Source organism: Anomaloglossus baeobatrachus, chromosome 9 (assembly GCF_048569485.1).
Source record: "Anomaloglossus baeobatrachus isolate aAnoBae1 chromosome 9, aAnoBae1.hap1, whole genome shotgun sequence".
Taxonomy (NCBI): domain Eukaryota; kingdom Metazoa; phylum Chordata; class Amphibia; order Anura; family Aromobatidae; genus Anomaloglossus; species Anomaloglossus baeobatrachus.
Genome location: NC_134361.1, coordinates 61,215,702 through 61,240,372, shown reverse-complemented (window position 1 = coordinate 61,240,372; position 24,671 = coordinate 61,215,702). Strand labels below are relative to the sequence as shown.

Here is a 24,671-nt window from a genome sequence, read left to right as displayed (position 1 = left end):
GGACGGCCCCTCTGGAGTTAGAGTGATTGAAACACGCACTCCTGATGAAGTCGGGGAAGGTTCCCAGCGGGCCCGCTTAGCCTATCAGAGGCCGCGGTCCGTGACGGAGTTCTCACCGTGGGATCTGGGTGTTACCCCAGGATCCAATTGTTGTACCGACCCAGAGGGACCCGGGAGCGATGAACTCACAGCTCCCTGGCCCTGTGTTATCGGTCTGGACTGCAAGGCTTCCAGTATCTTAGCAGACTCTCTGTCCATAGACTGAGTCCTGGAATGTGAAAGCTACTCAGAGATTTGCTGATTCCAACATGCAAACTCTGTCCCTGTCATCTGTGCAGTGGAAACCGGCGGTACCACCTGGCCGAGGGTCCCACCAGTGCCGGAGGCTCCGGCTGAGTGAGTGCCCTCGGGGCCAAGCATTGTACACAATGAGGGTATGTGGAACCTGCCTGTAATATAGCCGCACAAGAGGTACAGGTTGTAAAATAAGCCAGTACCTTGGCACCCTTACTCTTTAAGAGCAGACAACAGCATGTCGTCCGCAGAGTAATCAGTGAGGGTATACAGCCAAAAGCAAATAATGCTGCCGAACAGTGAGATCATATACCATATAAATAAACATATATATATATATACACTGCGGCACCAAGGGGGGGTCAGCACCTGAAAACTGGTAGCCCACAGTGCTCAGTGAGGGGGAAGGAGGATACCAACGTATGCTCCAGCCCTCCCTGCCGACGTCCAGTCGGCCGTCCCGTCGTTACCCCTGACTGGCAGGCCTGAGAACGGGAGTATATGGTACTAGGCCGCAAGAGGGACACAGGGGACACAGTACCTTATGATGCAGGGCTCTGTCCCTGATGATGTCCAGTCTCCTGTCCGTCAGAATCCCCCAGGGGCTGCGGATGGAGCCCGGTCCCTGCATGGCGACCGGTTAGGATCCCCCTCTCCCAGAGCAGTGGGAAACCTTTGCAGATTCTGAGATCCTCCACCGGCAGAATTATAACAATGGCTGCCGGCGTTCCGAGGGGAGGAGAGAGCCGTGGGCGGAAGCGCAAAAGTGCGGGAACCTGGTGGCCCATAGAGATCAGTGAGGGGGGCGGAGGACAGCGAAGTGTGCTCCAGCCCTCACTGTCGGCATCATACCGACCTTCCCGCCTTTTTCCCTGACTGGCAGGCTCAGGGGCGGGAGTTTAACACACTAGGCCGCAAAAGCCGGGGACTAAAGTATAAACCGCGGCCGACAAACAGGCACGGTCGGCGCGGTAGTCCCAGACGAAAAATCCACACCGCAGTCGCAGCTGCGTCTGAGGCCAAGGTGCTTCATGCGCCGTCCCAACGGGGACACAGAGTACCTGTAGATGCAGGGCCATGTCCCTGACGATACTCCGTCTCCTGTCCAGCAGATTCCCCCAGGGGCTGCGGAGGGAGACCGGTCCCAGTGGCTGGATGACCGGTTAGGATCCCACTTCCCCAGAGCCCCTAAGGGATGGGGAAGGAAAAAAGGCATGTGGCTCCTGCCTGTGTACCCGCAATGGGTACCTCAACCTTAACAACACCGCCGACCTGAGTGGGGTGAGAAGGGAGCATGCCGGGGGCCCTGTTAGGGGCCCTCTTTTCTTCCATCCGATATAATCAGCAGCTGCTGCTGACTAAAATGTGGAGCATTGTGTGCATGTGTGCCTCCTTCAACACAAAGCATAAAACTGATGAGCCCGTGATGCACGGGAGGGTGTATAGCAGAGGGGAGGGGTTACACTTTTTAAAGTGTAATACTTTGTGTGGCCTCCGGAGGCAGAAGCTATACACCCAATTGTCTGGGTCTCCCAATGGAGCGACAAAGAAATAATAATAATAATAATAAAAAGGAGCAAACAGTGAAGCCAGCACTTATTGACCACAGGAATTATGTGACAATGTCCCGCAATCCCCAGGAGAGCTACAGTTTGACACTAATGAAACAGCCCTGGCACCGTATAGGCGAGTATTGGTGTTATTATTTTAACGGTGGGAAACATAAGAATTGAGAGGGGTTGTCCAAGCTGTGGACAACACCTTTAACAACCATTTGTGGTGCCACAAGCTTAGTCACATTTGGGCGTTTGATGCCACCTCTAGACAGAGACTGCTGCTCAGCTTTGATGAAACCATCCACACCGGGTATGGCTTACACCTACCAGTTAGCAGAAGATAACAGTTTGTGCAGGTCAGAGAGCGGTCACCCAGTACTCCGGGTCCTGTCAGCATCCAGAGTCCCCAGATACGGGCACAGCAAAATAACCAGCTGTCGAAAACAGCCTTTGTTACAAGCCTGGCTATGGAGGGACATGTAACGGGCCTAACAAGATGTCTAATCATGACCGGGAAAGTGACTGAGGCACACAGCTGTCACAAAGACAGCGACAGACAGCAGCGCTCATCCAACTCCGGGCTGTTCTGCATGGAGGATTTGTAGAGTAAGAAATGTAATACCGGGGATAAGACCAGCAGAGGACCAGAGCCAAATACTTTATTCCTGGAAATGGAGATCACAAGGGCAGAGGCAAGAAACACCAAAACCCGTCCTGCCCTGTGCCAGGAATATGCTCATCCACAGCCTAGGAACCTGTCAAGAGGCCAAACATCCGCACAGAATAAAGAAGGAAGGTCTCCATATAGATTTGATAAACGTCTGCCAAACCTGATGATTTCTGGAGGCTTGATTGACTATCTGTTGAGTATGGGGGCCTCCCGCCCCTCCCCTTATAGCTTGTGTAGGGGGACATAAGTAACAGGGGGAGGGGGTTGGAATTTGATCACCAAACCTTTTGTTGTGCGGACAAATAAGACTCATCGGAGTGTCTGGCACAGAATTGCTTGGCAGAGCAGACGCTCCTGTCTAGGGGGAGTCTGGAGAGACAACTGTGGGTCGAGCAATGGTTCAGTTGACTGCTATGTAATGTGTACGGCCAGCTTTAAGCTGGGGACACGTTGGCCCCCACACAGGATTTACAGCAAATATCGCTATGTATATCTGCTACATTGAATGCAGGGGAACGGCATGACATTGTGGCCCGCAGAGGACAGAAGCCATAGCAAGCAAGTCGCAAAAAGTCAGAATAATTTGGATTTTTGGGACTTGCTTGTTGCAGCACCTTTTGGGTTACAATGAGACCCCATTCCCCTGTGATATGCTGCACAATCTTCACCCATGAACCTGTGTTGTGGCCAAAGTCGCCTTATTGCTCCTGATTCAGTAGAGTTACAATGGGGTAAATACATGTAAATCCACTAGCCAAACTGAGTGACTTTGCAGTCAGTGGCGGTTGGGCCCGTGCCCTGCAGCTCTAAGTAATGTCAGGAAGATCCGGGCACTAGACTCTGTGGACTGTCCGCTCCATGATACGTTCGACTAACACTTCATTTATTGGGAATCTGTCAGCAGGTTTTTGACAACTTATTTGAGAGCAGCATAATGTAGAAACAAAGACCCTGATTCCAGCGATGTGTCACTTACTGAGCTGTTTGTTGTAGTTTTTATATCTGTTTTAGCAGCAGGAGATTATCCCTAGAGGACTAGTAAATCTGCTGCCAGGTAGTCCAGCATATTCAGGAGCTGTGTAAAACCCCATCCCCACCATTAATTGTTTGATTCTTGAGAATGCTGTGCATAGGCAGAAAGCTACCAATCAGTGGTCTGGGTGGTATTACGCTGATCTCAGCATTCAGATTCAGATCCGCAGCAGAAAAAAATATATATATTTTTATTAGTGTCAGCAAACAATCCAGTAAGTGACACATCGCTGGAATCAGGGTCTCTGTCCCCTATGTTATACTGTTCTCAGATGTGGGAGCAGATTCCCTTTAAATGCCTCCTTACGCAGTCAGACATCGGAAAAGGAGAGCGCAGCGCAGACGGCAAAAGGAGAGCGCAGCGCAGACGGCAAAAGGAGAGCGCAGCGCAGACGGCAAAAGGAGAGCGCAGCGCAGACGGCAAAAGGAGAGCGCAGCGCAGACGGCAAAAGGAGAGCGCAGCGCAGACGGCAAAAGGAGAGCGCAGCGCAGACGGCAAAAGGAGAGCGCAGCGCAGACGGCAAAAGGAGAGCGCAGCGCAGACGGCAAAAGGAGAGCGCAGCGCAGACGGCGAGGGAAGAGGGCAGCGCAGACGGCGAGGGAAGAGGGCAGACGGCGAGGGAAGAGGGCAGACGGCGAGGGAAGAGGGCAGACGGCGAGGGAAGAGGGCAGACGGCGAGGGAAGAGGGCAGACGGCGAGGGAAGAGGGCAGACGGCGAGGGACGAGGGCAGACGGCGAGGGACGAGGGCAGACGGCGAGGGACGAGGGCAGACGGCGAGGGACGAGGGCAGACGGCGAGGGACGAGGGCAGACGGCGAGGGAAGAGGGCAGACGGCGAGGGAAGAGGGCAGACGGCGAGGGACGAGGGCAGACGGCGAGGGAAGAGGGCAGACGGCGAGGGACGAGGGCAGACGGCGAGGGAAGAGGGCAGACGGCGAGGGAAGAGGGCAGACGGCGAGGGACGAGGGCAGACGGCGAGGGAAGAGGGCAGACGGCGAGGGAAGAGGGCAGACGGCGAGGGAAGAGGGCAGACGGCGAGGGAAGAGGGCAGACGGCGAGGGAAGAGGGCAGACGGCGAGGGAAGAGGGCAGACGGCGAGGGAAGAGGGCAGACGGCGAGGGAAGAGGGCAGACGGCGAGGGAAGAGGGCAGACGGCGAGGGAAGAGGGCAGACGGCGAGGGAAGAGGGCAGACGGCGAGGGACGAGGGCAGACGGCGAGGGAAGAGGGCAGACGGCGAGGGAAGAGGGCAGACGGCGAGGGAAGAGGGCAGACGGCGAGGGAAGAGGGCAGACGGCGAGGGACGAGGGCAGACGGCGAGGGAAGAGGGCAGACGGCGAGGGAAGAGGGCAGACGCCGAGGGACGAGGGCAGACGGCGAGGGAAGAGGGCAGACGGCGAGGGAAGAGGGCAGACGGCGAGGGAAGAGGGCAGACGGCGAGGGAAGAGGGCAGACGGCGAGGGAAGAGGGCAGACGGCGAGGGAAGAGGGCAGACGGCGAGGGAAGAGGGCAGACGGCGAGGGAAGAGGGCAGACGGCGAGGGAAGAGGGCAGACGGCGAGGGAAGAGGGCAGACGCCGAGGGACGAGGGCAGACGGCGAGGGAAGAGGGCAGACGGCGAGGGAAGAGGGCAGACGGCGAGGGAAGAGGGCAGACGGCGAGGGAAGAGGGCAGACGGCGAGGGACGAGGGCAGACGGCGAGGGACGAGGGCAGACGGCGAGGGAAGAGGGCAGACGGCGAGGGACGAGGGCAGACGGCGAGGGAAGAGGGCAGACGGCGAGGGAAGAGGGCAGACGGCGAGGGACGAGGGCAGACGGCGAGGGGAGCGCACATTTCCTCTGTAATAATAATAATAATCTGTACAGCAGAGCACATCTTACACCCCTTCATTGCCAGACCATGGAAAATGACCGGCCCATTTTGCAGCATGCCAGCGTCTGTCACTCACCTTGGGGAACCAGGCTTTCTTGTCCAGGTCCCATTCATACTCTGTGCCGTCGGACGGATCCTTGAAGGTGTAGGGGTCCCGTCCGTCTCCATCTTCCCGATTTCCGTACAATTGCTGGAGCCGCAGCTGCTCATAAAACGCTTCGTTGCTGTCCATGATCTTCTCAGTCCTTCAAGGGGTTAACAGAGCAGATCACAAATAGTGCGCCCGGACCCCGGCACTGCAACAGGGAGGCCCTGCACTCTCCAGGTGCGAGATACGCATGCGCAATGACATCTCGGCTCTGGCGCGTGCGCCAGGCAAGCGCAGAATTCAGATGTGACGTGCGCATGCGCTCAAATGCTATGTCACGTGACCGAATTGTAGCTTTCGGATGTGAAGTACGCATGCGCTGCAATGTAATGTCACGTGAACAAGCAGTATAAAAGAGAGGGATTTCCGCGGTAGTCGCATGCATTGCATTTGAAATAAGGTGGTACAGGAGGCTGGGAACGTGTAGTACAGCGGCTGCGTCATTCTGGTGAATGGATAGTGCCTCACCTGCGCCCTCCATCAATGCAGCACTTATGCTTTTTCTGAGGGGTCTGGTATAATATAACATATTGTGCTTTTCATAAGGGTCTGCCCGTGTCCTGTCTGCCCATTCCCAAAACAATTTACTATGCAGCAGTAGCGTAGCACTTTTCTAGGGCACTTACACAGGTCATTAATATTTTCTAGGGGGAAATGTTACAATTTAGAGGGCACAAATGAGGCATTTTACCATGTAAAGGGCACAGTGGTGGCATTAATATGTGGGGGGGCACAGTGGTGGCATTAATATGTGGGGGGCACAGTGGTGGCATTAATATGTGGGGGGCACAGTGGTAGCATTAATATGTGGGGGGCACAGTGGTGGCATTAATATGTGGGGGGCACAGTGGTGGCATTAATGTGTGGGGGGCACAGTGGTGGCATTAATATGAGGGCACAGTGGTGGCATTAATGTGTGGGGGGCACAGTGGTGGCATTAATATGTGGGGGGCACAGTGGTGGCATTAATATGTGGGGGCACAGTGGTGGCATTAATATGTGGGGGGCACAGTGGTGGCATTAATGTGTGGGGGGCACAGTGGTGGCATTAATGTGTGGGGGGCACAGTGGTGGCATTAATATGTGAGGGCACAGTGGTGGCATTAATGTGTGGGGGGCACAGTGGTGGCATTAATGTGTGGGGGGCACAGTGGTGGCATTAATATGTGGGGGGCACAGTGGTGGCATTAATATGTGAGGGCACAGTGGTGGCATTAATGTGTGGGGGGCACAGTGGTGGCATTAATGTGTGAGGGCACAGTGGTGGCATTAATGTGTGGGGGGCACAGTGGTGGCATTAATGTGTGGGGGGCACAGTGGTGGCATTATGTGAGGGCACAGTGGTAGCATTATGTGGGGGGCACAGTGGTGACATTATGTGAGGGCACAGTGGGGGGGGTTCAAAGGGTGCGGCTGCCCCGGGCCCCATGCTCAGAGGGGGCCCACCTGGAGCTGCGATACCATTAACTATATCAGCGTGCGCCGATATAGTTAACATCTGCGGAGGAAACACGATCTCCCTGCACTGCTGCTGATAATATCGCTCACGCAGGACACAGAGTCCCAGCGTGGTGATGTCATCGCTTAGCGCCGGGCAGGGGCGGGGGGGGCCCCCTAGGCTGCTCTCCCAGCTATTGTAGAGGGCCGGCCGCCTGCTGCATAATGTCATTATAACACACATGGCCGCGCATAGTGAATTGGGAACGGCCGTGTTTCTTGTATTGTGAAGTGGCCGGTTACACTGACAGGCGCAGACAGTGCTGACCGACCGCATGGTACAGGCACAGTGCACGGCCACGTGTGTTATAATGACGTCATACAGCGTGCGCTGCCTCCATCCAGCCGAGGAGCATCAGACAAGGGTTGCGTCTACATCCCAGTGGCTAGGAGCTGCCTGGCTAGTGGGCGTGGCCATGTTTCCTCCCTCTCCCCCTGCACCCCCCCATCTGGAGGTCTTACCTCAGACCCCCGGTTCTATTATAAAGAACTCCTGGGCACCTGGAGTTTCTTTTTATCAGCTGTGTTTCTGAGGCCCCGCCCCTTCTGATCACATGGGTGTGACGTCACCACCGGTCCTTTAGCCTACAGGGATTTAGCATGAAACAACTCTGTGGCTGCACGAGAGAGAAGAAGTGTCCCCCAATCATCAAAAGTAAAAAGCACCCCCAGTATATGTCTGTGTGTATAGGATTGTGTCTATGTGTATGATTATTTGTATGTGAATGTTTTCAAATATGTATACGCTTCTATGTGACTATCTGTATATATATGTGTGTGTATACGGCTGTACACAGGTGTGTGTATGTGTATACGGCTTTACGCAGGTGTGTGCATGTGTATACGGCTGTATGCAGGTGTGCGCATGTGTATACGGCTATACGCAGGTGTGTGTATGTGTATACGGCTGTATGCAGGTGTGTACGTGTGTATACGGCTTTACGCAGGTGTGTGCATGTGTATACGGCTGTATGCAGGTGTGCGCATGTGTATACGGCTGTACGCAGGTGTGTGTATGTGTATACGGCTGTACACAGGTGTGTGTATGTGTATACGGCTGTACGCAGGGGTGTGTATGTGTATACGGCTGTACGCAGGGGTGTGTATGTGTATACGGCTGTACACAGGGGTGTGTATGTGTATACGGCTGTACGCAGGGGTCTGTATGTGTATACGGCTGTACATGTGTATACGGCTGTACGCAGGTGTCTGTATGGAGCTATAGGACCATCATACTGTGTATAGGGGAGGTGTAGGGGCTTCATACTGTGTATAGACGAACTGTACATGGGAGAGACATTATTAAATGTTAAGTGGACACTTAGGAACCATTATTGTTATAGGGACACTCAGGGTATTGTGACCGTCAAATGCACACTGGGGGCTCTATTATTTTTTAGGAACAATATGTGGGCACTTTTCTAGGGCACTTACACAGGTCATTAATATTTTCTAGGGGGAAATGTTACAATTTAGAGGGCACAAATGAGGCATTTTACCATGTAAAGGGCACAGTGGTTGCATTAATATGTGGGGGGCACAGTGGTGGCATTAATGTGTGGGGGGCACAGTGGTGGCATTATTATGTGGGGGGCACAGTGGTGGCATTAATATGTGAGGGCACAGTGGTGGCATTAATGTGTGGGGGGCACAGTGGTGGCATTATTATGTGAGGGCACAGTGGTGGAATTATGTGGAGGCACAGTGGTGGTATTATTATGTGGGAGGCACAGTGGTGGCATTATTATGTGGAGGCACAGTGGTGGCATTATTATGTGGAGGCATTATTATGTGGCGGCACAGTGGTGGCATTATTATGTGGAGGCACAGTGGTGGCATTATTATGTGGAGGCATTATTATGTGGCGGCACAGTGGTGGCATTATTATGTGGCGGCACAGTGGTGGCATTACTATGTGGAGACACAGTGGTGGCATTACTATGTGGGAGGCACAGTGGTGGCATTATTATGTGGAGACACAGTGGTGGCATTACTATGTGGAGGCACAGTGGTGGCATTACTATGTGGGAGGCACAGTGGTGGCATTATTTTGTGGGGGGCACAGTGGTGGCATTACTATGTGGGGGGCACAGTGGTGGAATTACTATGTGGGAGGCACACTGGTGGCATTATGTGGGAGGCACAGTGGTGACATTATTATGTGAGGGCATTATGTGGAGGCACAGTGGTAGCATTATGTGGGGGGCACAGTGGTGACATTATTATGTGAGGGTCACAGTTGTGGCATTATTATGTGAGGGCACAGTGGTGACATTATTATGTGAGGGTCACAGTTGTGGCATTATTATGTGAGGGCACAGTGGTGACATTATTATGTGAGGGTCACAGTGGTGGCATTATGTGAGGGTACAGTGGTGGCATTATTATGTGGGAGGCACAGAGGTGACATTATTATGTGAGGGCATAGTGGTGGCATTATTATGTGAGGGTCACAATGGTGGCATTATTATGTGGGGGTACAGTGGTGGCATTATGTGAGGGTAAAGTGGTGGCATTATTATGTGGGAGGCACAGTGGTGGCATTATTACCATGTGGAGGCACAGAGGTGACATTACTATGTGGAGGCACAGTGGTGGCATTATTATGTACGGGGACAGTGGTGGCATTATTATGTGGGGTACAGTGGTGGCATTACTATGTGGGTGGTACAGTGGTGGCATTATTATGTGAGGGCACAGTGGAGGCATTACTATGTGCGGTGCACAGTGGTGGCATTACTATGTGTGGGGCACAGTGGTGGCATTATTATTTGGGAGGCACAGTGGTGGCATTATTACCATGTGGAGGCACAGAGGTGACATTATTATGTGGGGGGCACAGTGGTGGCATTATGTTGAGGCACAGTGGTGGCATTATTATGTGGGGAGCACTGTGGTGGCATTACTATGTGCAGGCACAGTGGTGGCATTACTATGTGGAGGCACAGTGGTGGCATTATTATGTGGAGGCATAGTGGTGGCATTATTATGTGGAGGCACAGTGGTGGCATTATTATGTGGAGGCACAGTGGTGGCATTATTATGTGCAGTCACAGTGGTGGCATTATTATGTGGAGGCACAGTGGTGGCATTATTATGTGGAGGCACAGTGGTGGCATTATTATGTGGGGGCACAGTGGTGGCATTATGTGGGGGCACAGTGGTGGCATTATGTGGAGGCACAGTGGTGGCATTATTATATGGGGGCACAGTGGTGGCATTATTATGTGGGGGCACAGTGGTGGCATTATTATGTGGGGGCACAGTGGTGGCATTATTATGTGGAGGCACAGTGGTGGCATTATTATGTGCAGTCACAGTGGTGGCATTATTATGTGCAGTCACAGTGGTGGCATTATTATGTGGGGGCACAGTGGTGGCATTATTATGTGGGGGCACAGTGGTGGCATTATTATGTGGGGGCACAGTGGTGGCATTATTATGTGGGGGCACAGTGGTGGCATTATTATGTGGAGGCACAGTGGTGGCATTATTATGTGGGGGCACAGTGGTGGCATTATTATGTGGAGGCACTGGTGGCATTATTATGTGGGGGCACAGTGGTGGCATTATTATGTGGAGGCACAGTGGTGGCATTATTATGTGGAGGCACAGTGGTGGCATTACTATGTGGAGGCACAGTGGTGGCATTATTATGTGGGGGCACAGTGGTGGCATTATTATGTGCAGTCACAGTGGTGGCATTATTATGTGGGGGCACAGTGGTGGCATTATTATGTGGGGGCACAGTGGTGGCGTTATTATGTGGGGGCACAGTGGTGGCATTATTATGTGGGGGCACAGTGGTGGCATTATTATGTGGAGGCACAGTGGTGGCATTATTATGTGCAGTCACAGTGGTGGCATTTCTATGGGGGGGCACAGTGGTGGCATTATTATGTGGGGGCACAGTGGTGGCATTACTATGTGTGGCAGTAAGAGGAGTCGGTTTTTGTGCCACACAGCAGGTGCAGTAATAGGGACACACACGGCAGCAGTGGCTCAGTATTGGGGTGACGGCAGGATGAGGAGTTTGTGCAGGCTGGGATTAGATGGGGTTCGGTGCCGGAAGTGTGAGGAGTCAAATGTGTCTTTGTTGTAATTTCTGTAGATGAGTTGTGGCTGGAAGAAGTTGTCATGTCGGTCTGGACCAGATGGAAAACACAGAAAAGATGAACAACTCCATCCGAAAGAACGTCAGCTGTAAGTCACCATCTATAACTGCACTGTGACCTCTTGTATGTGCTGCAGCACCGATATCTACCACTATAGTCACCATATGGCGGTAATATCAGCGTCATCTGCCGAGGTTCCACTATACCCACGATTAGTCTGCACCACCGTAGTTATCGTGGTTACCTGGTAAGGGGCCCACTCAGATGTTTTGCCCTCCCCCCCCTCCCCCCCCCCGAGCTGAAACCCTAGCTACGCCACTGCTATGCAGGCTAATATAATTAGAACTTGTTCAGCTGCCTTACTTGAAGAGCGTCTCCCAGGAGATAATGAGCTTTATTCCTCCCAGGACCTGCTGGCTATACAGGCGCTGCTGCAGTCAGCACTGTGGGCAGCAGCTCCATTCATGCCCTGGCACTTGGATTGCAGCTGGTCTGCAGTGCATAAGGTTTTCATAGGAGCCGCACATTCAGTATGGCAGCCAGGCACATTTCAAAACCCTATTATCCTGCAGATTTAACCTTTTGGGAGGTTAATAGCATTATCCAACCTGACAGTTTCCCTTTAACTTGTTTTCAACCCCTTTAAAAATATAGTTATAAACTCCTGTTAGAACAAGATTCTCATCCTTCTGCAGCCAGAAATTTGCAGGGAATGGAAGGGCCTGTAAAAGATGGAAAGAAATGTCCCCCAAAGTGTTCATAACCTTTGACAATAGGTTCTACCACACTGCTCCACTTCTCCCCTTCCTATGGATGAGGCATGTTTTTTTCCTGGTAAATCTGCAGTTAGATGGCAGTTTGCTCACTTCAAAATCTGCCTTCTATGACAAGATTAAAGGGAATATGTCACTAGGTTTTTGCCACCTAATCTGAGAGCAGCATAAGGGGCACTTTGCACGCTGCGACATCGCAGGCCGATGCTGCGATGCCGAGCGCGATAGTCCCCGTCCCCGTCGCAGCGGCGAGATCCTTGTGATAACTGCCGTAGCGAACATTATCGTTACGGAAACTTCACATGGACTCACCTGTCCTGCGACCGTCGCTCTGGCCGCCGACCCGCCTCCTTATTAAGGGGGCGGAACGTATGGCGTCACTGCGACGTCACACGGCAGGCGGCCAATAGGAGCGGAGGGGCGGAGATGAGCGGGATGTAAACATCCCGCCCACCTCCTTCCTTCTGCATATCCTACGGAAGCCGCAGTGACGCCGGTAGGAGATGTTCCTCGCTCCTGCGGCTTCACACACAGCGATGTGTGCTGCCGCAGGAACGAGGAACAACATCGGACCGTCGCGTCAGCGTAATTATGGATTACGCCGACGCTGCACCGATGATACGATTACAATGCTTTTGTGCTCGTTAATCGTATCATCGAGCCTTTACACACTACGATGTCGAATGCGATGCCGGAAGTACGTCATTTTCAATTTGACCCCACCGACATCGCACCTGCGATGTCGTAGTGTGCAAAGCCCGCCTAACTTAGGGGCAAAGATCCTGATTCCACCAATGTGTCACTGAGCTGCTTAGTGTAGTTTTGATAAAATCACTGATTAATCAGCAGTAGATTATCATTACAGGACTACTTGGCGTGCTGCCAGGTAGTCCAGCATATATTGATAACCTCTATATAACTGCTAGATCTGCAGCAGAGAAAACATTGATTTTATCAAAATGACAGCAAACAGCTCAGTAAGTGACACATCGCTGGAATCAGGGTCTCTGTCTCTACATTATGCTGCTCTCAGATGGGCGAGCAAAAAGCTGGTGACAGATTCCCTTTAAGTGCACACAAAGGTTTTTAAAGTAGTTTTTGGAGCAGAAACTCTCCAAATCCTATAAAATCTAAAAAAAAAAAAAAGATGTGTGCACATATCCCTTGTGTTGTAGCATTTTAGTCAGGCTCTGCTTTGGCACAGAGGTCGTCCCACTACTAATATATGGTAATTAGCCATATACGAGTAAAAAAGGTGCCTTCATGGCACAAAAAGCCCTAAAGCGTTATATGCAGCCCAATGTAAGGGCAGCATATTACACCTATGGGACCCTTACTCCTAGTAGCCAAAGCAAAGTGCTCTGGACTGTTCTAGGATAGACCAGTAATACTGTATGGTGTAACAGGTGCCTGTTTATACAACCGCCACAATATCGTGACCAGAATCCCCTCTTTCATGTAACATGTCGGGGTGCAAGAGATGACTACCTCACCCACGGCTACTGTGCCACGTTGCCGTTGGTCGACAATTGTACAGAGAGCTGCCGGCAGCGGATCCTGATGATTTTCCTGAGAGCATTCATTGTGGCAGAACAGTCCTCAGATGTCCATTAATCCCTTTATGATGGGCGACTTTCTGTTTTTCGTTTTTGTTTTTTTGCTCCTCTTCTTACGAGATATTTAATTTTTTACTTTTCCATCAATCTTGCCATATGAGGGCTCGTTTTCTGCGGAACAACACTTTTAAAAGAAACCCTTAGTTTTACCATTGAATGTACTGTTAAACAGCAAAAAAAATTCCAAGGGCACAATTGTTTTGGGGTATTTTCACCATTTTCACTATATGGTAAAACTGATGTGTCGGTGTGATGCCTCAGGTCGGTACGAGTTCGCAGATACCAAACATGTATAGGTTTACGTTTATCTAAGGGGTGTGAAAAATGTTCAGAAATTTGTCCAAAATAAGTGGTGCACTTTTTGCGCCATTTTCCGAAACCCATAGCATTTTCATTCTTTTGGAATATGGGGGCTCAGTAACGGCTTATTTTTTTGAGCTGGCTTTGTAATGGTACCATTTTTGCACAGCTGTGCCATTTTGATCGCCTGCAAAGACCAAAAAACGTCATTTTGGTGTTTGGATTTTTTTGCCGCTACGCCGCGTACCGATCACATTAATTGATTTTATATTTTGAAAAATCGGGCATTTCCAATCGGGCATACCAAATGTGTGTATTTTTAATTTTTTTTAATTTTTAATTTTTTTATTGTTTAAATTTTAATGGGGCGAATGGGGGGGTGATGTGAACATTTAGGTTTTTTATTTATTTTTTATTTTACTAGTCCCCCTAGGAGACTATAAGGATCAGCAGTCTGATCGCTCATTCATTTCTGTTGATCAGAACTGCACAGCTCTGATCAGCAGAAATGCTTCTTTCCTGTTACAGCCACTGCTCTGTCGGCTCTAACAGGAAATACGTCATGATAGCGACAGGAGTCGTCACAGAGCCTCTGATGGCGGCAGGAAACGGCGCATTCCCCACCGTGGACATTTAAATCGCGCTGTCACATTTTGACAGCACGATCTTAGTGGTTTAACAGTAGCGTGTGGATCGCGATCCACCTTCGCCTGTGAGGCACACATGTCTGCTGTACAAATCAGCAGACGTGTGGGACTCACCGCTGGCTCACCACAGCAACCGGTAGTGATTACCCCAACATGATTTAGGATGTACGGGTACATCCTTGGTTGTAAAGGGGTTAATAACTTCATTGGTAGCAGACAAGTCTGTAAGTACCGGGATTTCTGTATGTGGAGCTTATACTTCATACTGAATGAAAAGAGATATTATGAAAATATTTTTTCCATTTTTTCATTACTTGCAGATCATTACCACGTCTATCCATCCTGTGATTTCCATAATCAGGTGACTCTTCCTTCTTGGTGTTGCAATTTCAATGTTGAGGAGTGTAAAATTATTTTTTTCAATTTCTGCCCTTTTTCTTCTTTTGCAGAGAACCTCCCAGTATTCTCTGACAGCTGCAGACCTTGAAGACCTGCTATGGTAGGAGTTATAGGTTTCCCTCCAGATTGTATCCCACAAAGAACCTTCTTAAAGTAGCATTCCCAGCTATTTTATTTTTACCTAGTACTTTGTAAATATGTATGTGATGTAGTACAAATGTATTAAAATACTTACTGATTTTTCGTCTTCCTCAGTTTCCAGCAACGTCCCGCTTTTGTTTTGGACCATGTGACCTTAAAGGGGTGGTTCACTACTCTGCAATAGTGGCCACATCTCTGTAAAACTGAAAGGGAAGGCTTTTTCTAAATACCTTGTGTTGCCAATTCTGCCTGTGAGCGGCGCTATTGCATCCGCTTATCCACATTGTGTGACTTCTGGCTCCTTGACCTCTGAGATCCGATGATGTCACGTCAACTTCCAGTTGACCTGACATCACCGCGGTCGGTCCCAGTCTCCCTGAGTGACTGGGCTGTGGGCGGAGTTTCACTGTTCGTCACAGCGCAGCATCGCTCCTGCTAGTGCTGCTCTGCAGTGAAGGAGGGAGTGCGGGACATGTTGGGCTGTGACGAACAGTGAAACTCCGCCCAAAGCCCAATGACTCGGGAAGACTGGGGCTGGCCTCGGTGACGTCGGCCCCAGTTGACGTGACGTGGAAGTTGACGTGACATCACTGGATCTCAGAAGTCAGGAAGCCCGGAGGTCACCTGATGGGGATGAGTGGTCTGCAATAGCGCCACTCACAGGCAGAATTGGCTGAACATGGTATTTAGAAAAAGCCTTCCCTATCAGTTTTACAGAGATGTGGCCACTATTGCAGAGTAGTGAACCACCCCTTTAAATCAGCCTAGTCGGCTCAGAAATGTAAACAGCAGTTAGTACTTGACTGTAGCTGTTTGAGCCCCCAGAACAAGTTTTCCTCGTGGGTCCTAGACGCTCCAGTCTGATACTGATGACGGTTTAAATAGATTATATCACATCCTACTGAGAGGTTGTTCTTCACGCCATGTGCACAATGCGTCACTAGATGTCCTCAGTGTAGCAAAAATGCTGATGATTTGGGCGCATTATGTGTCAAAAAAATAATATATTCCAGTATAAAGGGAATCTCATGTCTGAACAAAGACTAGCACTTTCAGCAGCTCCTGTCCTGCATTCCATAAAGGTGTATGTTATTCCGACTCCCCCAAAAATCTTTTGAAACTCTCTTGCGCTCTATGTAAACGCAAATGTTCCAGTCCGACGGGTGTCCTTGCTGCGGCGTCTCTCCCTCCTCTGCGCTGCTAATTGCCATCCTCTTGCCTTGAAAGGACGCCTTATGTGTCATCCATATAGCCGGGCAAAATCTTGCGCCTGTGCAGAGCATCGCCACTTTATAAAGAACGTTTTTCAATATGTGTTTAGGTGTCAGGCAGTATATAGGGCTGGTTAGGCAGGGTATTTAGTAATAAATATATAAATGCTGGTGGGTGAGAGGGCATGTGGGACCTGTCAGGTTCCCTTTATCCTCATCCAATTGCGACAAAATTATATTTGTGGGCTTTTGATTTTTCCTCCCCTTCTTCCAAGAGACATACATTTTTTATTTTTCAGACAGCATACCTACACTGTGTGCAGAATTATTAGGCAAATGAGTATTTTGATCACATGATCATTTTTATACATGTTGTCCTACTCAAAGCTGTATAGGCTGAGAGCCAACTACCAATGAAGTAAATCAGGTGCTGTGCATCTCTGTAATGAGGAGGGGTGCGGTGTAATGACATCAACACCCTATATAAGGGGGGCTTAATTATTAGGCAACTTCCTTTCCTTTGGCAAAATGGGTCAGAAGAGAGATTTGACGGGCTCTGAAAAGTCCAAAATTGTGAGATGTCTTGCAAGAGGGATGCAGCAGTCTTGAAATTGCCAAACCTTTGAAGCGTGATCACCGAACAATCAAGCGTTTCATGGCAAATAGCCAACAGGGTCGCAAGAAGCATGTTGGGCAAAAAGGCGCAAAATAACTGCCCATGAATTGAGGAAAATCAATCGTGAAGCTGCCAAGATGCCATTTGCCACCAGTTTGGCCATATTTCAGCGCTGCAACATTACTGGAGTATCAAAAAGCACAAGGTGTGCCATACTCAGGGACATGGCCAAGATAAGAAAGCCTGAAAAACGACTACTTTTGAACAAGAAACATAAGATAAAACGTTAAGACTGGGCCAAGAAATATCTTAAGACTGATTTTTCAAAGGTTTTATGGACTGATGAAATGAGAGTGACTCTTGATGGGCCAGAGGCTGGATCAATAAAGGGCAGAGATCTCCACTCCGACTCAGACGCCAGCAAGGTGGAGGTGAGGTACTGGTATGGGCTGGTATCATCAAAGATGAACTTGTAGGACCTTTTCGGGTTGAGGATGGAGTGAAGCTCAACTCCCAGACCTACTGCCAGTTTCTGGAAGACAACTTCTTCCAGCAGTGGTACAGGAAGAAGTCAGTATCGTTCAAGAAAAACATGATTTTCATGCAGGACAATGCTCCATTGTCGCGGGCGGGGAGGGGACGCTGCGCTCACCACGCTTGGGTCCGGCACTGCTGCTGCTCGGTGGCTCGAGCGGTGGGCCGGATCCGGGGACTTGAGCGGCGCTCCTCGCCCGTGAGTGAAAAGGGTGGTTTGTTGCGGTTTGGGATGTCGGTTCGTGATGCCACCCACGGTGTGTGGTGAGGTTGGGGCACCACCGCTGCTCTGTACGGGGATCCCGGGAGCGATGACAGGGAGCAGCTGGGATGTTTCTCTCCCCTCCGTGGGTAGGGGGATTTTGGTAGTCCCGGGGCCCGGAGTTATTGTCTGTTTGCTGGATTGCGGGGCCTGGCCAGGTGCAGGGTCGCGGGGCAGCGCAGTGCCAGATGGCAGGGTGGTACTTACTCAGCCAGTAACGCACACGGAGTCTCTTGTAAAACAAACGGCTGGGTGGACGAGTCCCACAGACGGCTGCGGCGGTCACTCCCGGTCGGTTGGCGGTAACGGTCTCTCCCTGCACCGGTGTTATGTTCTTGGCCCCGATGGCTTCCCACCGGTAACCTGCTCCCCAGCAGTGTGTTGGCTAAGGGAGCCCCTTTTGTTGCCCGCAGGCTCTGGCCCTGGGAGCTCTAGCTCTGGCGGTAGCTTTATCTCCCTCACGGTTTGGACGGTTGCCTTCAGTCGGGTCTTTATTGCTGGGAAACCCCGGAGGTTCCCATCGCTGACAGATTTGACCGGTTTAACGGCGACTCCTAGCCTGGTCGGGGTCCGTAGGCCCTGCCGGATGGTGCTGGCTTCTCTTCGCTCCCCGGTCCGGTACCGGCGGGCCACCGCCCGTCCCCGGTCGTTACGGTTGTGCGTCAATCTGCCTCTCCTGCAGACGGTCACCACCGTCTGCCAACCTTGCTGTATGTGCCCGGGCCACGTACCCAGACACGGTCAGTCTGCTCTTCCACTACTACCTCCTTCAGCTTCAAACTCCCTACTCCACTCCTCGTCGCTATCTCTCTGACCTTCTTTCCCGCCTCCAGGACTGTGAACTCCTCGGTGTGAGGAGCCAACCACCTGGCTCCGCCCCACCTGGTGTGGACATCAGCCCCTGGAGGGAGGCAACAAGGATTTGTGTGTGTGTGGCTGGTGTGCCTAACCGGGGTGTGGGGTGTGTTCTTGCAGTACCTGTGACGTCCTGGCTTGTCCAGGGCGCCACACCATCACATGCATCCGACTACTCCACAGCGTGGCTGGCCAGTAAAGGTCTAAAAGATGAAAAAATGTCATGGCCCCCTTGTTCACCTGATCTGAACCCCATAGAGAACCTGTGGTCCCTCATGAAATGTGAGATCTACAGGGAGGGAAAACAGTACACCTCTCGGAACAGTGTCTGGAGGCTGTGGTGGCTGCTGCACGCAATATTGATCGTAAACAGATCAAGCAACTGACAGAATCTATGGATGGTCGGCTGCTGAGTGTCATCAGAAAGAAATGGTGGCTATATTGGTCACTCATTTTTTGGGGTTTTGTTTTTGCATGTCAGAAATGTTTATTTCTAAATTTTGTACAGTTATATTGGTTTACCTGGTGAAAATAAACAAGTGAGATGGGAATATATTTGGTTTTTATTAAGTTGCCTAATAATTCTGCACAGTAATAGTTACTTGCACAAACAGATATCCTCCTAAGATAGCCAACTCTAAAAAAAAAACCACTCCAACTTCCAAAAATATTAAGCTTTGATATTTATGAGTCTTTTGGGTTGATTGAGAACATGTTGATCAAGTTATTGATCAATAATAAAACCCCAAAATACAACTTGCCTAATAATTCTGCACACAGTGTATATGGCTGGACTCAGACGAGTGTATGGCATCCGATGCGATAGCTGAGGGGGAGAGGGAGGGGTTAATCCTCCCATCTCCTCCATTGTCAGCCTGTGTGTATATCGCACTGCACTGGGATAACATCTGAGTGCAGTCTGATGTATCTCTCGCACCCATTTACTTGAATGGTGCGAGGGATACGGCTCTAGGAGAAAATCGCAGCATGCTGCCACTTTTCTCGCATCCAGAATCTGGATGCGAGAAAAGCTGACTAACTGCTCTCCCTCATTGACTAACATAGGTCCGAGTCCAATGCGAGATTTTCTCGCATTGCACTCGTCCAATTTTCACGCTCGTGTGAGTGTACCCTATGAGGAATTGTTTTCTGAGGGACGAGATTACACCATTCATTTTATAATACTAAGTACTTATAGGGAATTTGTCACCAGGTTTTTGCTCCCCCATCTGAGAGCAGCATAATGTAGAGACAGAGACCCTGATTCCAGTGATGTCACTTACTGAGCTGTTTGCTGTCATTTTGAAATAATCAATGATTTCTCTACTGCAGATATAGCAGTTAGGCCTGAGTCACACTTGCAAGTGACTCACGCGCGTATCACATTGCATTGTATCACATCACATTGCATCGTATCATATTGCATCGTATCACATTGCATCGTATCACATCACATTGCATCGTATCACATTGCATCGTATCACATCGTATCGCATCGTATCGTATCGCATCGTATCGCATCGCATCGTATCGCATCGCATCGTATCACATCGCATCGTATCACATCGTATCGTATCACATCGCATCGCATCGTATCGCATCGTATCACATCGTATCACATCGCATCACATCGCATCGTATCACATCGCATCGTATCACATCGCATCGTATCGCATCGCATCGCATCACATCGCATCACATTGCATCGTATCACATCGCATCACATTGCATCGTATCACATCGCATCACATTGCATCGTATCACATCGCATCGTATCGCATCGTATCACATCGCATCGTATCACATCGCATCGTATCACATCGCATCGTATCACATCGCATCGTATCACATCGCATCGTATCACATCGCATCGTATCACATCGCATCGTATCACATCACATCGCATCGTATCACATCGCATCGTATCAAATTGCATCGTATCAAATTGCATCGTATCACATCGCATCGTATCAAATTGCATCGTATCACATCGCATCACATTGCATCATATCGCATCACATTGCATCGTATCACATCGTATCGTATCACATTGCATCGTATCACATCGCAGCACATTGCATCACATTGCATAATATCACATCGCAGCACATTGCATCACATCACTTCGTATCGCATCACCCGGCATGGCCACACACTCTCTGGACACAAGTGTCTCAGCTGCATAGAAAGACAAGCAGCTGACCCACTCCTGTCAGAGCGTGTCAGAGAGTGTGCGGCCATGCCGGGTGATGCGATGCGAGACTCGCGCGAGTCACTTGCAAGTGTGACTCCGGCCTTATACAGAGCTCATGAATATGCTGGACTACCTGGCAGAACTCCAGGTAGTCCTGTAATGATAATCTCCTGCTAATTAAACAGTGTTGTTTATCAAAACTACACTAAGCAGCTCAGTAAGTGGCACATCGCTGGAATCAGGGTCTCTGCCCCTACGTTATGCTGCTCTCAGATTAGGTGGCAAACATCTGGTGACAAATTCCCTTTTAAAAATTAGAAAAAAGCTCCAAATGTGGGGAAATGGCTAAAAAATATAAATTCTGCCTTTGTATTTTGGGCTTTGTTTTTATGGCGTTCATTGTGCGACACTGGTGACACAAATCCAGAAATTTGTAAAAAAAAAAAATGGTGTATGTTCCAATTTTTTGGTACCCATACCTTTTTTTATTATTATGTTTCCATCAATGGAAATATCTGAGGGCTTGTAGTTTGGTATGGCGACCTGAGATTTTTTCTAATACTATTTTGAGGTACATACAATGTATTGATCTTCTCTTTTTTTTTTTTTTTTTTGCATTGGAGGAAGTTGTATCAACCCCCCAAAAAAATGACAATTCTTGTGTTTTGGGGACACCGCAAAGTTTGTATTATATTTATTTTTAATGAGGGAAAAAAAAGGTGATTCAAATTTGTATTTTTATTTTTTAACATTCTTAAAAACATTTTAAGTAAATTCCCTGCATCACCACAGGGGAGATATAGGATTATACAGTGCCTGTGTGGTGTGTCTGTGTGATCCGGGACTGGGGCGTCCTACACAACCAGAGACGATCATTATATAAGCATTGTTCATTGTGCAGCCAAGAGATGAGGATTGTGATCGGAGGATCCAACTCTCAGGGCGGCTTTGCACACTACGACATCGCAGGTGCGATGTCGGTGGGGTCAAATTGAAAGTGACGCACTTCCAGCATCGCATGCGACATCGTAGTGTGTAAAGCCTAGATGATACGATTAACGAGCGCAAAAGCGTCGTAATCGTATCATCGGTGCAGCGTCGGCGTAATCCATAATTACGCTGACGCGACGGTCCGATGTTGTTCCTCGCTCCTGCGGCAGCACACATCGCTGTGTGTGAAGTCGCAGGAGCGAGGATCATCTCCTACCGGCGTCACCGCGGCTTCTGTAGGATATGCGGAAGGAAGGAGGTGGGCGGGATGTTTACATCCTGCTCATCTCCGCCCCTCCGCTGCTATTGGCCGCCTGCCGTGTGACGTCGCTATGACGCCGCACGACCCGCCCCCTTTGGAAGGAGGCGGGTCGCCGGCCAGAGCGACGGTCGCAGGGCAGGTGAGTGCATGTGAAGCTGGCGTAGCGATAATTTTCGCTACGCCAGCTATCACACGATATCGTACCTGCGACGGGGGCGGTGACTATCGCGTGCGACATCGCAGCATCGGCTTGCAATGTCGCAACGTGCAAAGCCCGCCTCAGAATTACCCAACATCAGAAGGGTATTCTGAACAAGACATCATATTTCAAAGATTTTTTTCGTACATGCCTTGGCTTAAAGGGGTTTCCCCAATAACAAAACAAATTGAATTGAAGGTTGTGAGAGGCAGTGGGCTCCATCTCTCACCTCCATCAGTCCCCCCGAGATGAAATCACAGGGGGATAGAGAGAGAATCCTTTCTATGAGCATACTACCGTTCACGTGCATTTGCATGCGGTACAGTAAGGATCCAGTGACATACAGTATTTGGACGCAGCTCAAAAATGCTACAAGTAGCAATTTTGAAACAAGGTAAAAAAAAACAGCAAACCAACGGATCCAGTATATAACGCATGGAAGCGCATCTTAGGCTGCTTTCACACTACATTTTTTTAACATGCCTCATGAACATTTTTTTGCTGCAAAAGCGGATCCTGTTTTTGCAAAGAAAAATGCATGCACACACGTGTTATTTTACAGGATCCTGTCACTTGAAGTTTATGGACGGGCATTGGAGTCATGTGATCGGGAGTGAGGGGAACTGAGCGCGACAGACTGGAAATTCAGAGGCATCTGGGAGCAAAAGACAGAGGAGAAGAGAGGAAAGAGAGGAGAGCGCAGAGAGGAGAGAGGGGGAGAGAGGAGAGAGAGCAGAGAGGAGAAGAGAGAGAGGAGAGAGAAGAGAGAGAGAGGAGAGGAGGAGAGAGGAAAAGAGAGTAGGGAGCAGAGAGGAGAAAAGAGGAGGGAGCAGAGAGGAGAAGAGAGGGGAAGAGAGAAGAGAGGAGAGAAAGAGGAGAGAGAATAGGAGAGAGAAGAGGAGAGAGCAGGGAGAAGAGAGGAGAGCAAGAGGCGAGAGAGAGGAGAGAGATAGAGAGGAGAGAGAAGAGGAGGGAGAGGAGAGAGAGAAAGAGTGAGACTGTGATCACGCCAGGCTGGTTTCTGGCCAAACAGGATCCTGTCTATCAGCATGCCAGCGTTCACATGCGTTTGCATGCAGTATAGTCAGGATCCAGCGAGTTGCATTATTTGAGCGCAGCTGAAAAACGCTACAAGTAGTGTTTTTGAAAAATGTTAAAAAACTGCAACTCGCTGGATCTTCACTATAACGCACGAAAACGCAGGTGAACGCATGTTGACGCGAGTCCATTGCAAATACATTGAAATGAAAACGCATTTGCACTGGATCCGTTTTTGCGTTAAAAAAAGGTCAGGACACATGTTAAAAAAACGTAGTGTGAAAGCAGCCTTACTCCAATTCCATTGAAAATGCATTGAAATGACAACGCATTTGTCAAGGATCCAGTCACATACCTTTGCCGTTTTTTTGACATCCGTCAAAAAAACACTGATGTGAAAGCAGCCATATCTGTACCAAAATCTGCAAGGAAAAAATCTGCAACATGTGCACAGCACTTCAGGATTCTCATAGACTTTGTTGGGATGCATTTTTCCTTGCAGTATTAGCAGGATCCAGTCATATGCGGTTTGCGTTTTTTTGATGTTAAAAAAACGTAGTGTGAAAGTACCCTGAAATTAGCAAGAAAAAAACGCAGCAAAAATGCAGTGTGGGCACACAGCCTTAAAAACAAGAATGTGCTATGATCCCATGCTGTAATGTCTGTATACACTTTTGTGTCCACCCCAGCCCAGGAGATGTGGTATGATCACACTATGTCCCTGTACAGTCAGACACGGCCATTACACAGTACATAGCAGAGACACATATGTAAGATTAACTCAGCACAGGAACATTTTTATTTAAAATTCTGCAAAATCAGGGGGGATTTGAACTTTATATTTTCTAAAACTCTTTTTTTATTGAATTTGTTAGTTTGCTTATGGGACAAGAACCTGTGATCATCTGATCACTTGTGCTACAGCAATGCCACAGTATTGGTGTATATAGAATATTCACGTTCTTCTATGAATGCCAGCCACGGACTGGCTTGCACAGGAGTGCCATCATGACAGGCACGGGGGTCTTCGGCAGACCCCTGGCTGTGGCGGCAACCCTTTGGCATCCCACGATCGCTTCGTGGGAGCAACAATGAGCGGTTACATTGGTGCGCCCCACTGCCGGCATGCTGTAAATGCCACTGTAATGAATTACCAGCAGCATTTAACAGATTAATAGCCGTGGGTGGAGCTCTGCTGTTAGAGGCAAATGATGGCTGTATAAAACAGCAATCGTCCGTTGAGAAAGATGCAGGCTCAGCTTTCGAGCCAGCATCAAAGTCAGGAGGACAGTATATTTCGTACCAGTACGTAATATGACTGTAAGGAGTTAGCTAATCCCTGACATCCGCCATACATGTAGGACGCATGTTAGGCAAAGGTGTTTGGACCGGGCTCAAAAGTCTGCTCTGTACACTGCGGGTGCTGCCATAATCCCAATTATGCTCTGATT

At 49.7% G+C, this 24,671-nt stretch overlaps 1 protein-coding gene and 1 long non-coding RNA gene across 2 annotated transcripts in view; one reads left to right on the top strand and one right to left on the bottom strand.

The window, feature by feature from the left end:
- HTATSF1 (HIV-1 Tat specific factor 1) overlaps positions 1-5,781 on the bottom strand; it is a 60,668-nt gene extending 54,887 nt beyond the window's left edge. Inside the window, exon 1 of the mRNA XM_075323757.1 lies at positions 5,500-5,781. Within this exon, the coding sequence (XP_075179872.1) occupies positions 5,500-5,655 (156 nt within the window). The 5' untranslated portion in view covers positions 5,656-5,781. The remainder of the gene's footprint in view (positions 1-5,499) is intronic.
- A 151-nt stretch (positions 5,782-5,932) lies between these two features.
- On the top strand, positions 5,933-15,070 carry LOC142250477 (uncharacterized). The gene is made up of 4 exons (XR_012725192.1): positions 5,933-6,019; positions 11,180-11,271; positions 14,840-14,880; positions 14,969-15,070. It is a non-coding gene; the product is annotated as an uncharacterized LOC142250477 (long non-coding RNA).
- Positions 15,071-24,671: the final 9,601 nt, after the last annotated feature.